The 17,204-nt window shown below is 44.0% G+C and overlaps 1 protein-coding gene across 2 annotated transcripts in view; it reads right to left on the reverse strand.

Moving 5' to 3' along the window:
• Positions 1-4,167: 4,167 nt before the first annotated feature.
• LOC308300737 (uncharacterized protein) overlaps positions 4,168-17,204 on the reverse strand; it is a 40,168-nt gene continuing 27,131 nt past the window's right edge. The window contains exons 7-19 of one of the 2 annotated variants that reach the window (XM_080744631.1): positions 14,762-14,810; positions 14,618-14,671; positions 12,827-12,862; positions 12,649-12,698; positions 12,260-12,312; positions 9,781-10,007; positions 8,549-8,820; positions 8,236-8,376; positions 7,965-8,109; positions 7,452-7,499; positions 6,264-6,308; positions 6,116-6,169; positions 4,168-5,918 (exon numbers count right to left, since the gene is read on the reverse strand). In XM_080744631.1, coding sequence (XP_080600757.1) covers positions 5,554-5,918; positions 6,116-6,169; positions 6,264-6,308; positions 7,452-7,499; positions 7,965-8,109; positions 8,236-8,376; positions 8,549-8,820; positions 9,781-10,007; positions 12,260-12,312; positions 12,649-12,698; positions 12,827-12,862; positions 14,618-14,671; positions 14,762-14,810 — 1,539 coding nt within the window. In that variant the 3' untranslated portion in view covers positions 4,168-5,553. Of the gene's footprint in view, positions 5,919-6,115; positions 6,170-6,263; positions 6,374-7,451; positions 7,500-7,964; positions 8,110-8,235; positions 8,377-8,548; positions 8,821-9,780; positions 10,008-12,259; positions 12,313-12,648; positions 12,699-12,826; positions 12,863-14,617; positions 14,672-14,761; positions 14,811-17,204 lie in introns of both variants that reach the window. The other variant, XM_080744632.1, reaches the window with a different exon arrangement.

A 17,204-nucleotide genomic window follows, 5' to 3' on the forward strand; every position in this document is an offset into this window, starting at 1 on the left:
GGAGATATAATCCTTCCATCTGGTCTTAGGTCTGCCACGGGGTCCCCTCCCAGTGGGACGTGCATCGAGGACCTTCCTAGGAAGGCGCTCGGGGGGCATCCGTACTAGATGCCCGAACCACCTAAGCTGACTCCTTTCCAAGTTAAGGAGCAGCGGTTCTACTCCAAGTCTCTCTCGGGTGATTGAACTTCTCACCCTATCTCTAAGGGAGATACCAGCCACCCTTCTGAGAAAACTAATTTCGGCCGCTTGTACCCGAGACCTTATACTTTCGGTCATGACCCACACTTCATGACCATAGGTGAGAGTGGGAACGAAGATTGCTCGAAAGACAGAGAGCTTTGCCTTACGGCTTAACTCTTTTTTCTTCACAACAGTGCGATTAAGCGACTGCAAAACCGCTCCTGCTGCTCCGATTCTCCGGCTGATCTCCTTCTCCGTCTTCCCCTTTCTCTCACTTGTGAACAAGACCCCAAGATACTTAAACTCCTTCACCTGGGGTAACGTCTCATTCCCTACTTGGACTGCACAATCCATCAGAACCATGGCCTCAGACTTAGAGATGCTGATCCTCATTCCGGCCGCTGTACACTCGGCTGCGAACCGATCCAGTGAGAGCTGAAGGTCTTGGACCGATGGTGCCATCAGGACCAAGTCATCCGCAAAAAGCAGTGACTCAACCTTTAGCTCACCAAGCCTTATACCTTCTCCACCACCACTTCGCCTCGAGATCCTGTCCATGAAAAACAGGATAGGTGACAAGGCGCAGCCCTGGCGGAGGCCAACCCCCACTGGAAAAGAATCCGACTTATTACCGAGCACACGGACACAGCTCTCGCTTTGGGCATACAGAGATTGGATGGCCCTCAACAAGGATCCCCTCACTCCATATTCCCGCAACACCTCCCACAGAACCTCCCGGGGGACCCGGTCATATGCCTTCTCCAAATCCACAAAACACATGTAGACCGGATATGCATACTCCCAGGCCTTCTCCAGGATCCCTGCCAGAGTGAAGAGCTGGTCAGTTGTTCCACGACCAGGACGGAATCCACATTGTTCCTCTTGTATCTGAGGTTCGACTATCGGCCGGACCCTCCTTTCCAGTACCTTGGCGTAAACTTTCCCGGGGAGGCTGAGCAATGTGATACCTCTATAATTGGCACACACCCTCTGGTCCCCCTTTTTAAAAAGTGGAACCACCACCCCGGTCTGCCACTCCCTCGGCACTGTCCCAGACTTCCACGCAATGTTGAAAAGACGTATCAACCAAGACAGCCCCTCAACATCCAGAGCCTTCAGCATTTCTGGACGAATCTCACCACAGGGGCTTTGCCACTGTGGAGTTGTTTAACTACCTCAGTGACTTCCTTCCCGGAGATTGACGTCAACCCTCCATCATCCTCAGGCTCTGCTCCTGTCAAGGAGGATGGGTCTGGTGTGATTGGGTTTAGGAGTTCCTCAAAGTGTTCCTTCCAACGCCCTACGACTTCCTCATTTGAAGTTAGCAGATCCCCATCCTTGCTGTACACAGCTTGGATGGTTCCTCGCTTTCCCCTCCTGAGGTGTCGTATGGTCTTCCAGAACAACTTTGGTGCCGCCCGAAAGTCCTTCTCCATGGACTCCCCAAACTCCTCCCACACCCGCTGCTTAGCCTCAGACACAGCTGTGGCTGCTGCCCTTCGGGCCTGTCGGTACCCTGCAACTGCCTCCGGAGTCCCTTGGGATAACATATCCCGATAGGCCTCCTTCTTCAGTCGGACGGCTTCCCTGACCACCGCTGTCCACCAGGGTGTTCGAGGGTTACCGCCCCTTGAGGCACCTAAGACCTTCAGACCACAGCTCACAGCTGCAGCCGAAGCCATAGAGGCCCATTCCTGTTCCATGTCCCCAACCTCCACAGGGATGTCAGAGAAGTCCCGCCGGAGGTGAGAGTTAAATTCCTCCCGGACAGAGTTCTCCTCCAGACATTCCCAGTTCACCCGCACTACCCGCTTGGGTTTGCCGGGTCTGTCCAGAGGTTTGCCCCGCCATCGGAACCAACTCACCACCAGATGGTGATCAGTTGACAGTTCAGCCCCTCTCTTCACCCGAGTGTCCAATACATACGGCCTCAGATCAGCTGACACGATTACAAAATCGATCATTGACCTTTGGCCTAGGGTGCTCCGGTACCAAGTACACTTATGAGCATCCTTATGTTTGAACATGGTGTTTGTTATGGTCATTCCATGGCTAGCACAGAAGTCCAACAACAACTCACCACTCGGGTTCTGATCGGGGAGACCGTTCCTCCCAATCACGCCACTCCAAGTATCTCTGTCATTGCCCACGTGTGCGTTGAAGTCCCCCAGTAAGACTACGGAATCCCCCACAGGTGCCCCATGCAGGACCCCCTGCAGGGTATCCAAGAAGGCTGAAAACTCTGAGCTGCTGTTCGGAGCATATGCACAAACAACAGTCAGAGTTTTCCCCCCTCCAACCCTAAGGCGGAGGGAGGCGACCCTCTCGTCCACTGGGGTAAACTCCAACGTAGCAGAGCTCAGCCGGGGACTTGTGAGTATCCCCACACCCGCTTGAGCCCTCACACCCTGGGCAACTCCAGAGTAGAACAAGTTCCACCCCTTGTCCAAGAGTTTGGTTCCAGAGCCTTTGCTATGTGTGGAGGTGAGCCCTACCAGGTCTAATTGGTAGCGCTCCATCTCACGCACAAGCTCAGGCTCCTTCCCCATCAGCGTTGTTAGGTTCCACGTCCCCAGGGTCAGCCTCTGCTGCCCAGGTCCGGTCCTCCTAAAAACCCTGTTGTCACTGCCACCCGTCTGGCAGCGCACCCGACCCCACTGTTTACGACCGCGGGTGGTGGGCCCACGTGGCGGCGAAAATGTTTCCACGTAGCTTCTTCGGGCTGAGCCCGACCGGGCTCCGTGGTAAGCCCGGCCACCAAGCGCTCGCTGTCGAGCCCTACCTCCGGGCCTGGCTCCAGAGGAGGGCCCCGGGCTTCCTCCGGGCCGGGTCACACATTTTCGTTTTAGCTTTTTCATGGGGTGTTTTTGAACCATACTTTGTCTGACCCCTCCCCCGAGACCACTCTGTCATGGGAGACCCTTCCAGGAGCACTAGGCTCCAGACAGCACAGCTCTCGGGTTCACTGAGGCACGCAAACCTCTCCACCACGATAAGGTGACGGTTCGTTGGAGAAGTGTAATTGTCTGAAATGTCTATTGATTTGGCACTATAAATATCCTGTCGTATGTAAATGAATAGATTATTCATTCACAAAAAAAATTATGGAATATGGTAGAAATATTGATATAGTAACAAATATGTGCCAAAGTACTACTTTGGATGTGCCTGCAGCTGTCAATCCAACAGCTGACATCCATGGACTGTCTGTGACTTCTACTTCTCCTCTGTGTCAGCATAAAACCTGTACTAAGTGAAGCTATACATGGTCATTGCAACTTAACCAGTCAGCCTTATTATATACTGTATGGTACTTAGTATAGATGTTTAGATTCTATCTCCAAAGATTCCAATGGAGATAGAATCTAAACATGGAGATTCTCCATCTAGGGAGAGCACCTTGGTGTATAAGAGGTGTCCCATATGACATTTCAGGAGGCTTCTGCCCCACGGGGCCCAAGCTCTGGCCATGGAGGTCAGAGCTCTGTCTTTTGTGAATGCTGTTACTCTGTTCAACTTTATGCCTTTGGAATACATCTTTGTCAACTCTTCAAATCCTTCATCCTTGTGGAACATTAATATTTTTCTATAACAAGGACACACTATGCATGCATGTAGCACATGCAAAAAAGCATATTCTGTGTGCTGTGCAGTGTGCATGCATGGATATGCTATTCATCATCTGGGTTAGGCATGCAGGCAGTGGACCTAAAGCAGAAAAACAGTAAAAGCTATATAATGCAATTGTTTTTACTAATACCGTGAGTAATATTGATATCGAGGTATTCAACAACGTTGTTGAATATCAAAGGTTTTCCTAATATAGCCCAGCCTTAATGTAGAATGCATAGTTCAATGTTAAAACAATAACCCCACTACACACATTATAGAAGTAATGTAAAGGGCCCCCCAAAAAATGCACAAGTCCGTACTGTATAGGCCTACTGTAATTTATTTAAAGCCTTATAATGTCTCTGTCACATTTTAAAGGATTTCAGATACAAGTGGGCTGGATATACAGTGCATGCAGACCATTGAACACTTCCACAGGAAGCAATAGAAAATTGTGAATTATATAAAAACTGTACAAAATATATATAAAATAGGAAGAAAATTCAATTCCTCATAGGTTCACAATAGAAAAATATACAGTATGTTTGTATCCAAAATCACATTAAAAAATCCACTGAGATGGTCCTTTAGAGGAAGTAAATCCAAAACATATATACAGTACACATAATATAGTGATGTATAAAAGTAACATAATAGAATAGCGAAGTCATGACGTGACTCGCTCATCCCGTGGTTCCACGGAAGTAATTATCTATGGAGAATAACATTGGGTCATCTTAAATCGTCTCATATAAGCATTGTGGTCCAAAAATAAACAAACGGCCTTTGCGAAATTATCGGCGAGGTGGCTCTGTATGGTTTATGATAGTCAGTCACTCATAAGTGATAAAGCCTGTTTCTAGCGAAAATGTAACTAATTCGGCGACAGTAACATTAGCGTTTTTTTCACCATCAGTTGCTTCTTCATATCCATATGAGTCAAACCGCTGAGATAATTTGTTTATAATTGGAACACAGTTCTTATATGACGCCATATGAAAAAGGTCTATGGGAATTCAGAATGGGGGAAGAAAACCGCGAACCACGTAGGATGTGTAAATTACGTCACACTTCACTATTCTATTGTCCGAAAATATTCTACAGAGGTTGAGGATTCAGCTTAGGCTGATGCATTAAAAAGGTGCAGTACGTGATCTCTTGTTTCTATATTGTTAGAGTAATCATTGCTTTATTGTGTTTGTTCAGTAAAACATAATTTCTGCAGAAATAAAAACATTTAAAAACATGCCCAATCACTATACTGCACCTGAGAGGTTCCTTTTTTACTGAAACCAAGTTTAAAATGCGAATTGAACACACAAAACAACAATAAGAAGCAACTGAATTTCAATGGTAGTGTCCCACCAAGACACAGCAACCAATGGGTGCGAAGAGAGGCCGGACTTGACAAAGGGTGAATTGTGTCTAACCCTAACCCTAACCCTGCCGTAAGGGTCCATTTGGTTCCATGTGTACACTCCCAGAGTTACAGAGCCGTAAGGGTCCAATTGGTTCCATTTGTACACTCTCAGAGTTACAGAGCCGTAAGGGTCCATTTGGTTCCATTTGTACACTCTCAGAGTTACAGAGCCGTAAGGGTCCATTTGGTTCCATGTGTACACTCTCAGTTATCAATTACACACTGGCATCGGAATATGGAATGATACGCAAGTTACGGGTATTAGAATCACGGAGGAAACAATGGCATCGGTCCATCTCTGACTCATTTCTTTGCCTCAGCGACGGTGCGGCAGACATTCAGTCTTCACCCTCCTCCATGTCCATCTCTCTGACCTCAGAATAACTTGTGGTTGCCTCCGTTGACACCACGGCCGGAGGGATGTACAAGGGCAATGTCTTCAGGTCAGGAAACAACTCGGTCAGTTTGTCTTCTTGTAGCAGAGACAGGAACGCCCTGCAAGTTGTTTCTCCCTTTGAAAGTATTTTGTCCACAAGTCCAATAGCTGCCTTGGATGGGGGAGATATGTTTTTCAGGTCGTCATACTGAAATTCCACCACTAGCTTTGCTTCAAATACCCACTGGATGACATAGGTAATTTCTGCTGCCAGGATTTCTTGAAGTCTTGTCTTGTGTGTCTTGATCAGCTGTTTAGCTGTCATCCCTGAAAGAGAAGGGATAACAAGGCATTTTCATTGCTCATGAAACATTTTAACCAAACAATAAATAAATGCAAATTACATCTGTGCAAAATCTTGGGGAGGGATTCACAACACAACACTTCTAATGAACTGTTTTATCAAAGGTTACAGTTGTCCAAAATTAATTGATCTCATGTAGTAAGGAAATGTGTAAAATCACCTGGATCCTGTAGTAGACAAGATCTCTTACTGGGAATTACTTCCTCTGATGTGTCTGTAAGAGAGATGGACATTACACTGTGGTTATACAATGCTGAACATACTATTATATTACAGAACACAAAACAAATCTACTGAAACATGCTTACGCGTCCTTTTGCTTGGCCTTGTCTTTGTGCTGGGAACCAAGTCATCTGACAAGAGAACAAAAGATAGGCCTCCTTATTCGGAAATGCCCAAGTTACATCATCATATAGGCCTACAGCATATAGCACAAATAAACAGAGTAAACATTCAAGTAGACATTAGGAACGTGAAGTAGGAACGTGGAAAACTGACACGATATAATAGGAAGGCATGAACGACTATTGGATGTGTGCCGATATTCACAAAGAAAGCCAGGGTTTCATTAAGAATCAGAATCAGATTTTTGCTATTTTCCATAAGAGAAAGGGGAGAGGAAGAAGTGGGGACAAGGGGTAAGAGAGAATGCAATAAAAAAAACATAAGAAATGATCTACATGGTACAAATGCACGTACCAGAGGTAAGGCATAAAGTCTCTCTGTGGGTTTAATACATATTTAACCTAAGTATAAACAGGAGCTTGTGACTAAACAATAACTGCACTGGATTCAATGCAACACAGATTATTAAGCAATATTACACGAGAAGGTGTGCTTTATCATCAGATATCATCACGGCTGCGTTGCCTCAGGAACGAGCCCGAGGGGTGAGTTCCTGAGGTAACGCAGAAGTGGCAGACCCTCGAGTGTAATATTGCGATTATACAACTGTTGCCCTTAAAAAAACACGTCAACTTCGTTTCATTGTAATTAAGATATTTGATAGAAATGTGTAATTTTTTAATGCCACATCTAGCCGCTAGCATGGTGTGGGGAGAGGGAAGCGCTTCAGCTCTTTTGTGACAAGCACACAGCTGATTTCTTTGCTTGATGAGAGCGGTTCATAATGCTAGATATCGTACCAGTCACATGATTGTTTCAACCAATCAGACTTCTTTCTCAAAACTACCAGTTGTATAATTATTATTGTATTATTATATGTCCCCTGACTAAAAAGTAAAGGTTTTACACATACAAGGTTTACTAGTAGACATGTCGCTGTGTAAATACATACTGTACAGCTTTACATTTTGAATATGTTCTAGTTCGAGGATTATTAGTTCAAGTTTCCTATAGAACACAGCAAAAGTGAGTTTTACCATTATAAGAATTACATTCATGGATGTGGAATGTAGCTAATAACAGGCTAATTAGATTCCTTCAAATTCAGGATTTCAAACTAAGGTTCACTGCAACAGTGACCAGATGCTTACCCGTGTTCCGTTTGCTTGGCTGTATCTCTGTGTACTGGTCCAGGTCGCCTGACATAGGGACAAAAGTCAGGGCCATTAGGAAAATGTCATTCGGAAATACAGTAAGTGTACTGCAAGTTACAAGCATCCAAGCCAACACAAACTAGAACAGCATACCCAGGGAATTGGAAGGCAGTCATAGTCAATTGGAGTAGAATTTGAATAATGTGAATACATCTGCATCTTAATGAAAGGACTCAAGTGTGTTCTGAAGAAAAAGCTAAATTACAAATTGACACAAATGGCCGGAGCTTACATGGGTTGTTTGTATCATGATTCAAGGGAGGAAAGGATTTTGATTGTACAAGAGTCATAGGCCAAAACGTGAAGGGCCCTGTTATAGTGCCACCATGACGCCATGATTTGCTTAGCCTGAAGGGAGCGCAAAGTCTAACACTGATCGGTGAAATGGTGCCGGAGATTAGCTGCTCACAGACTTAAACAATGGCGGACACACACACAGTATTTAAGTACCTTTTAGAAGCTTTGTACACCATGCTGCCTTATCGTCTGTAACACTCGCTTTGAGTTGAAGTTGAAGTTTAAACTTGTTGCAGGGTGGATCCTCGTACTGCACTTCAAAGCAGCCTAGGTTCACTTTCAGGGTGAACATGTGGTCCTGTACATGCACATAATAATAAGAATTAACTAAAAGCTAAACGAGTACAACTCTTTACACCTTTACAAACAAAACATGGAACCAGCATGCATATGGTAAGCTGAATGAGCTTTGAGACAAGCACACCTCAGGGAAAATTTCGACTCCAGTTTGGTCACTCGTGAGAAAGTACGCGGTGCTCTCTACCAGTTGACAACTAGTGCGGGCATTCTTCTCCACTCTACCAAAACGCTTTGCAGTACAGCGGAGCAAATCCTTCTGAATGGCCTGCCACACACAAGGAGAATAGGAGGAAAAGGTGATGGTGGTTTGGGAGGGAAGAGAAGGGGCAGAGAAGGATACAGATATTCTGGCCCAGTGGGAATGGGCCTTTACTCTTGGCCCAATGTTAAACTGTACATTTGCAATCTTTCTGTTTCCACCTTGGGGCAATGTTCACCTCAACATGTGACGGGCTGTTGTTGGGGGTGAGGTAGATGCGCAAGATTAGAATATCATCATCACAGTTCAGATCCTTGTAGAGCAGCACGTCTCCGTGGCATACCACCGGTACACCTTTCTTCTGGACGGTGGGAACGAGAGGTGTCAGGGAGGACACCGACCACTTTACATGGCTACCAGAGAACTCCACTGAAGGCTCAATGACAGGAGCGTTGCCAGTGATGTGTAGGACACCAAATACCCTCTCACCATTCTCCTCATCCACTAGGCCTGGTTGGAGACAGTGAAAGAAGGAGGAAGACATTTTTTAGAGACAATTCATTAGTCTGTCTGTAAATTAAGTCTGCTCTTGGAACCTGACACCATAAACTTATACAGAAACGTGTCTTGACTGTGCTTCAACTTTGTCTAAAAAAAGACAGATCGGCGTTGAATCGCCTTGACAATGTGTATGCTACAATTACATATGTCTGCCTGGAAGCAAGTCCCGCCCATTGCACGATGGATTAGCTGAACGTAATGCTCCCTTGTGTAATGAGAATAAAGCAGTTTACAAAATAATAGGATAATAAACAATGACAACCGCAGCCATCCATGCTTTTGTTACGGTTATAGAGAAGGGCTCGTTTTAACACTTATGTAGCCATGATTTTTTCTCTTCAATGGGCCACGTTGCCATGGTTACCATAGACTTCCATGTAATTGCGCAATTGTGTAAAAAGTGCACGCCCATGCCTAGATGATGCACCACGTGTGTGCAGGCTGTTCACAGCTTTCAAACAAAAAAATCCGCTTGGAAATCCGTTCAGGCATTCATGATTTATAGGCCATTATGTTTTCTTCAGATGTAAACAAACATGGCTGCCATGTTTGAAAGAATGGGTTGGTATGGGGGTTAAACATGCAATTTCGCGATCGCGATCATGCCTAATACATTTCTGGAGGTCCAAAAAAAATTTTTGAAAAAAAAAATTTTGATTTTTTTTTTTTTTTTTTTTTTTCAAAAACGGCCCAAACTCGGGAAACTCGGGGTTGGCACAGCACTAGTACCAATACAAACTCGGGAAACTCGGGGTTTCATAACAATGGCCTGTATGCAAAACAGGATTACCCGATTGAGTTATCTCCTGTTGCATTATGGGAAGCCAAGAAACAAAAAATATAAATGTAGCATAGGCTGCTGTGATTTGGGTTCAAGGTTTCCACCTGAAAAGAACGATATGTTCTCACCAGCCAGGCAGAGGGAGTGGGGGAACTGGATAAACTTGATGGCAGAGTCATTCTTAGGGACCGTCTCCACGTTGAATGTGGGACCAGCGATCATCCAGGGGTTCTGGAGGAACCTGACGAACTTGGACCAGGGCAGGACAGAATAACGAACCACAACTCGCTCCGACGCATCAAATATCAAGCCTGTCAACACACACTCATATGTCCCTTCTGGTTCCAGCTGTGCCCTGAAAATGTGCACACACAGACAGACATACACACAAAACAAACACGTAGAGCAGTATAATGGTTAGAATGTATAGTATATCGATATTACACAATAAAATAGAGCTGCAAACGAATATTCCATATTAAAGTATTCCTTAGATTATATTGACTATAAAGAATTAAGGTTCGATCTTAATCTGCCGCACAAGTTCTCAGGAGACTAGCGTTATACGGCGGCTGGTCTCGCAAGTTCACAGAGCTGTCAGGCTGAAAGGTGAAGTATCCCCTCAAGGCTTTGACGGTGCTGTTTGCAAACGCGAGCCGATATACAGGTCCACAATGTGCCACTGATGCAACACATTGTGAGTTTGTAGATTAGCTGTGGTTTGCCACGCAACACCGCCTTTCAACTAGAGGTCTTCGGACCTGCCCACGATCCGAAATTACCTGCCCCGAGCCGGGTAACGGCGGGGCGGGCCCATTACCGTCTGCCCCGGTTCCCGGGTATCTGATAGTGAAATCGCCGGTTCCTGTTACCCGAGTGGAGCCGAGTCAGCTGAGATTGAATGAAAGAGAACGCACCAACTGCACCAAAAAGATCACGCCACAAGATGGCACTAAACGATGCAGCATGTAATCTGATGTATTGGTTGTGAAAAGTTGTTTGTTTAGAACTCACTCACAGACACTGTATGGGGCAGTTGGATTGTTATTATTATTATCAAAGATTGTTGATATTAACGTAACGTTTTGGTTAATGGTTTACAATGGAGTTGTCATTGCGTGTTGTCATGCTCTGCAAAGCATAATGGAAACTCAAAGCAGACAGATATAGTAAACAACACATGCGACAGAAAACGATAGCATTATCATTGGCTAGCCAAAGAATAAGGAATAAAGAAAACTTGGATTTATTTGTATTTACAAACTGTCCGCATTGATTGACTTACTGGTCTGGGAAAAGATCATGTTGTGACGAGAGACACAGTGCCGCTGACAGCAGCAGCAGCTGCTGCAACCATTACCATGGCGACGTTTAGGTAAGAAAGACGTCTCATACAACTCTTAATATAACAACATTGGCATTCTTTCATTTCGGGGCCACAGGTTCGGGTCTCGGACCTCTCGTTCTGCGCGGGTATCGGATCTAATTTGCCTAATAACAGTACGGGGCCGTCGGACCGAGTCCGTCACGTTTCGGGGCTGTTCGGGTAACGATTCTGAAATTCCAAATTATAGCAGGGGCCATATGGGTCCAGCTCCATTTCCCCCGGGTCCCTTTGGGTTCGTGTAGTAAAAATTGGACCCGTGAAGACCTCATCTTTCAACGAAGAATAATTCCGCTGAATCCCTGCCCACCTTTAACTTCACAATGACCGCAGACCTGCAGCTGCCATGGAGTCAGTAGGCTTTTGACTTGCAGTTGCTCGGTATTTGAAAGGACACATGTTGTGGAGGGGCACGGTGGCACATTGGGTTACAAAATTTGGGATAAAAAAATTTAGAAAGCAGACACGTTTAATCACACAATGTAACTTTAATTGATTCTAAAATGATAATTTGTTCAAGCTGAAAAGGGCGATTCATCTGGTAGTGAAGGCAGACTGTTTACAACGACACTCGACCGCCAAAAACACAATGTAAAAACTATGCATGGGTTCTTGTCTCTTACGGTAAAACTTCCTCCAAGTCACATTTATCTTGTAGACTACTTTAATTTGATTTAAACAAAAAATAAACCATTGATTATAATTGCCCATTTCATGTTGTGGTAAATATTGTTCCAACTTCCATCACAGAACAATGAGCACATCGTTGGAGTGATGCGTCCCTGTTCTTCCGGGCTTGTATGAAATCATACAGCTTTATTAAAATTGGCTAAAAGGCTATAGAATAAAATAAGTATGAATCATTAATCTCAAGTTGCAAGATCTCGCTGCATATAGAGAAATTAATAGACTTCTGCTGTGTTGGAATTATGTTTTACTGCATAAAATAGGTTCAAATGGATTGAACCCAAGTGGTGTTTTAAAAGGAATATTCAAAAGTATTTTTTTGGCCACTTCTGGCAGTACTAACATAAAATAAAGTGTCCAGAATATTAGCTATGTAACAAAATAATATACTTGGAATACTCAAAAACAATATCATGTGTCCTGTTCTTCCAGAAATAACGCAGCTCCAATGTGATGGAAATACATTTTGGGTTGTGTTCATGTGATGATGAATCTATAATTGAAGCAGATGATGTCAAAGTGATGTTCAGACTCACTGATAGCGTCCTCTGGAGAGTTTCTTAGGAGTGATCTTCTTACTGCCATAGCTCTGTCAAACAAAGAGACACACACACACGCGCGCGCGCGCACACGCGCACGCGCACGCACACGCACACGCACACGCACACGCACGCACGCACACACACACACACACACACACAAAATGTAACCTCAATAATCTGTACATTGAAGCTATACAAACTATAGCTTCGATCTACGATAGGATGCAAAGTTGAAAAATTGCCAGGCATTGGTCCGTATACATACCGGTATGCTATATGCTATCTAAATTACATTTTAGCCTTTGCATAAGCCTGTAGGGCTGCATACACACATGATATCAACTACGATCATTCAAGAGGAGAATCGGGTTGAATAAACTGACCTGTTGAACGTGTTGACATCTCTCACAGCATGATCTTCTGTACACCTCATCTGGAAAGCATAGATAATGGTGAAATTATTATACAATGTCCCACTGAAAACCTGGGCCTGGGAAAGAAAGAATGTTGTCATTCATTCATCCATTAATCCATCAATCAATTCATTCATTCATTACCTACCATTATCAGAATCATCTGGGTCAGGTTCCATGAGCTCTGCAGGAAGACATTATAGAGAATAAATATAGGGCTGCATAGCGTTAGGGAGAATTGCATAGAGTTCTCCCTAACGCTATATTCCTCTACCTCCGTATTCCTTGGCAAAACCGGAAAACCCCACCGTTTGGTCCGAAAATAACAAAAACAGTTTCGCCCCTCACCAAACCAAAGGTATCAGTGGACAGTTGAAAGCTTACTCTACTTAGTGGACGCAGTCTGAGCCCCCCACCACACGCTTAAAATACATTTATAGGGCGAAATGAAAAATAATCCAGCTGACGGAGACACTCTTCCTGGTTGAAGACGTTTTTTACGAAACAGCGCCTTCAACGTCACAGAGCTGAATAACACCAAACGAGACTAATGCTCTGTTAATGCGGTGCATTTCGGTCCTCTGACCTGCACGGCAGTAGTGAGTTGGTGCTGTGATGGCGACGCCAAAATTGTAAAAAACTAGAAGAAATGGAGTCTCCATCCGCCACTTATGTCACGCAAATATAAGCCCTTACTATCTGTATATATACACATACTGTAATTGCCGGACTATAAACTGTGGCTTTTTTTCCATGTTTTGAACCCTGCGGCTTAGACAACGGTGCAGCTTATATAAAGCTTTTTACATCTAACGGCCAGTTAGTTTTACAATGGTCTTTGACAAGGATTTATATATAGATTTTTACAGCTAACGGCCACCAGGGGCACTCTAACATGAAGCAGGAAGGACACCTGCAGCTTATAGTCCGGTGCGGCTTATATATGTAAACATTAGTTTTTTGTTCTAAATTTAGCTGGTGCGGCTTATATTCAGGCGCGGCTTATAGTCCAGCAATTAAGGGTACTTGAGATAAACTTACATGCAACATATGATGGTTACACTATGATCCTGGCCAAAAGAAAAGTACAGTGACCAGAAATGATGAAGTATATAGACCTTATAACTTGCACTTATGTGCTTTAAAATCTGCTATGGTTCTTATTATAAGTTAAGCGGAATATGTGTGTGCATGATGGTGCTTATGATTACACAGTGTTGTATGCAGATTGTCTTACAGTAAGCATGTTTAGTAATGCATTATAGACATGTGGGATCATGTAGTGTTATCCATTCTAGTGGATACTTCTAGCTTAGACATAATAAATCTACCTCATGTGGAATAGGCGTTTGACACTCACTGACATTTTGCACCTTAATCCCATGTACAATGCACTGACTGTTTTTCTTTATACATCTACTGCTATGCTCACACACCTTTATATCTTATCTCATGTACTACTGTATGTGTAGATATGTAGATACTTTCCCCACCTTTCTTTTTTAATAACAATAAGATGGGAAAGATGCACGAAAACTAATTTCGCCCATCTCGTTTTACTTCTGTAAACCTGTGATGTGACAATAAAGCCCTTTGCACACAGGACGGTTGCGTTTTTTTTTTTTTTTTTGTTTGCTGCATGAATAAAACGCATTGGATTTGTTGTGCAAGGCTGTGCGGAATCGGCGCTGCGGATCCCAAAAGGAGTCATAAAAGGAGTGATGAGTTTTTTACAGCATGCGACAAGACGCACAAATCGAACTGGGTTCGATCGAGAAAAAAACGAACGGCCGCAGCCACTCGTCGCACGGCTAATTCGGATCCGGTGTGCATGAGGTCGTAGAGAATCAATGTTTTCTTTAAAAAAAAAATTGTCCGTTTTATCCGTGCGGATAAACGCGCCTGTGTGCAAAGGGCTTAAAGCAGTTTCATTCGTTACCTTCCTCATCGCTTTCTATCTTCAGCATATCCATCATCTCTAGCATCCAGTGTTCTGTGGAGAGTAAAGACAGTGCACAGTTAGTGGATCACAGGCAGCTTGGAGGCTTTCTGCATAAAAAGGATTATGATCCATGACTCTCACCAGAATCCTCTTCCTCCTCTTCATTTGATGAGCCTTTTACCGACTGCATCTAATGAAGCAATGATGAAGCAAAATTAAGCAACACTTACTTTTCGAATCATTTCAAGATTTTGGATTCAGGCAGTCAAAGAATGCAAAACGTTATGCACTACGGGTGTAACGATATAGTAACTGAATCGAAAAATCGATCATTTGCAATGATCTACTATATCGTTTGCAAAAGCAAAATATCATACTGTTTTGGCTTTGTATCGTATTGTATCGTTTTAAAATACGGTAATCAGTATCGTATCGTTTTTTATAGTAGTATTTGTGCCTTGTATTTAGCAATTTTAAGGGGAAAATGAAAAATAGGGGTCTAATTACCTTTCCATTCCATATAGCTACTCTTGGTCTATTGATAAATGTATGTAATCTCTGTGTCAAGGTGCGGGTTTGTCCATATGTGATGAAATATAATGTCCATGTATTTGCTAGATAATCACAGCGTTTACACGTTTTACACAGATTTTATTTCTTTGCTAAATAGCATGCAATGCAATGGCAAAACACTTATTAGTGTGGTTGCCCTTACAGGGCAACACACTATAGTTCTAGGGAAACTTTATTATTCTTTCAATGTAACCAAAAGTTTGGCGCGCTACTCCTCCCACAGTTTTTGCGCCACACACTCGCGCCATATGTCAAATCGACCGGCTTAATCGGGAATCGTGTGCTATTACTTTTCTAAGAGAAAGGTTGTATCGTTTAATTGATATTAATTTATTAGTGAATTAATTTCCCCATTGACTTATAATGGGAATCACAAAAACTCACATTCATGTATTTATCTCTCGCAAACCATAGGGTCTACAGTTTCAAAACTTGGAGAGGAGATTCATAATAATTGTAAAAATTAATAAAAAAATAATTACATCAGTCGGCCACATGGTGGCGCTATAACACCCCACTTTACGTTTTGCCCTATAACTCTTGAACCGTAGGTCGGAAAATTAAAATTCCTTTTTCCCTGGATGACGCATCTCCTCATATAGGCCACGCCCATTTGCGTCAGGATAGATTTTCTGCCATTTTGAATTTTCTTCAAAACACACTTTTTGCTCCTTTTCCTACATATTTACTCCAAATGTCACAAAACGCAGTACACATGATCTCTGGACCCATGCGATGAACATATTCAAGCGATATTTCGATAGTCCATACCGTTCGTCCGTAACAGGCTTCCAAAGTTAGCGGGAGGGCCCGTTTCGCAAGAAATAGCCATAAATCACGAACGAAACATCCAGTCAACACCACATTTTAACCACTAGTCGGGGGTGGTATACTCAACAAATCCCCAAAAGCATTTCCATTTCGACCCATAGGGGGCGCCACAAACGCGCAAAACATAACCATTCCGTGCCAAAACCCTTTTTTTCGGGGGGAACGACCCTCTCAAAACGAAACACAAACGATATCGGTAGCGACGTAACAACGTAATCGCTTGGCTAAACTCGTGGGAGGAGCCTATTTCTTAAAAACAAGACGGCGTATCCTTACATCACGAACGCAGGATCCAAACGGCACCTTTTCGAATCGCGCGCCGCGCGGCCCCGACGGTATCCGTCCCGACGTCGTCTCCCTCGGGCCCCGGCGTTATCCTCGGGGTCCCGGCGGCGCATCCCCGCGGCTCGCGCCGGGGCGGGGCAGCAACCACACTCGCAATTTCCCAAATTGCACATTTTCTAGTTGTAATCCGCCATACTTAAGTAAGTACATACATAATGTCGCCACAAAATTCGGCACGTAATAACTGCCGCACAATTTACGCCACCCCCGCAATATATACATCAAAACGTGCGGCTCGGCCGGGAATGGGGTGCTATTACTTTTCTTTCCGATCCGCATTACCATGGCGACGTAATTCGCAAAAAACTACGCCAAAAAAACCCCATTGACTTAGAATGGGGGAAATTTTGGCACGTAATAACTGCCGCACGATTTACGCCACCCCCACAATATATACATCAAAATGTGCGGCTCGGCCGGGAATGGTGTGCTATTACTTTTCTTTCCGATCCGCGTTACCATGGCAACGTAATTCGCAAAAAACTACGCTAAAAAACCCCCATTGACTTTGAATGGGGGACTCCGAAAAAAGCCCAGAAACTTTGGCGCCACATAACTCTGCCATACTTTCGCCTAGCAACATGATTTAAACTTTAAAATGCACACACAACTTTGGTCTTTTTCCGGCCAATAGGGATGAGCTGTAATTGATTAAGCCCCGCCCCTTCTGTAACAGGAAGTGCCCTTCGCCAAACAGGAAGTGCCTCTACATCTCATGAACCGTTTGTCGTACAGATGCGTGGATGGTTTCAGATGACTTGATTAAGAGTCCTTAATTGGGGCCTATTTCGCCAAACAGGAAGTGCCCCTCACCAAACAGGAAGTGACCCTTTAC

Source organism: Nannobrachium achirus (assembly GCF_963921795.1).
Source record: "Nannobrachium achirus genome assembly, chromosome: 16".
NCBI lineage: Eukaryota > Metazoa > Chordata > Actinopteri > Myctophiformes > Myctophidae > Nannobrachium > Nannobrachium achirus.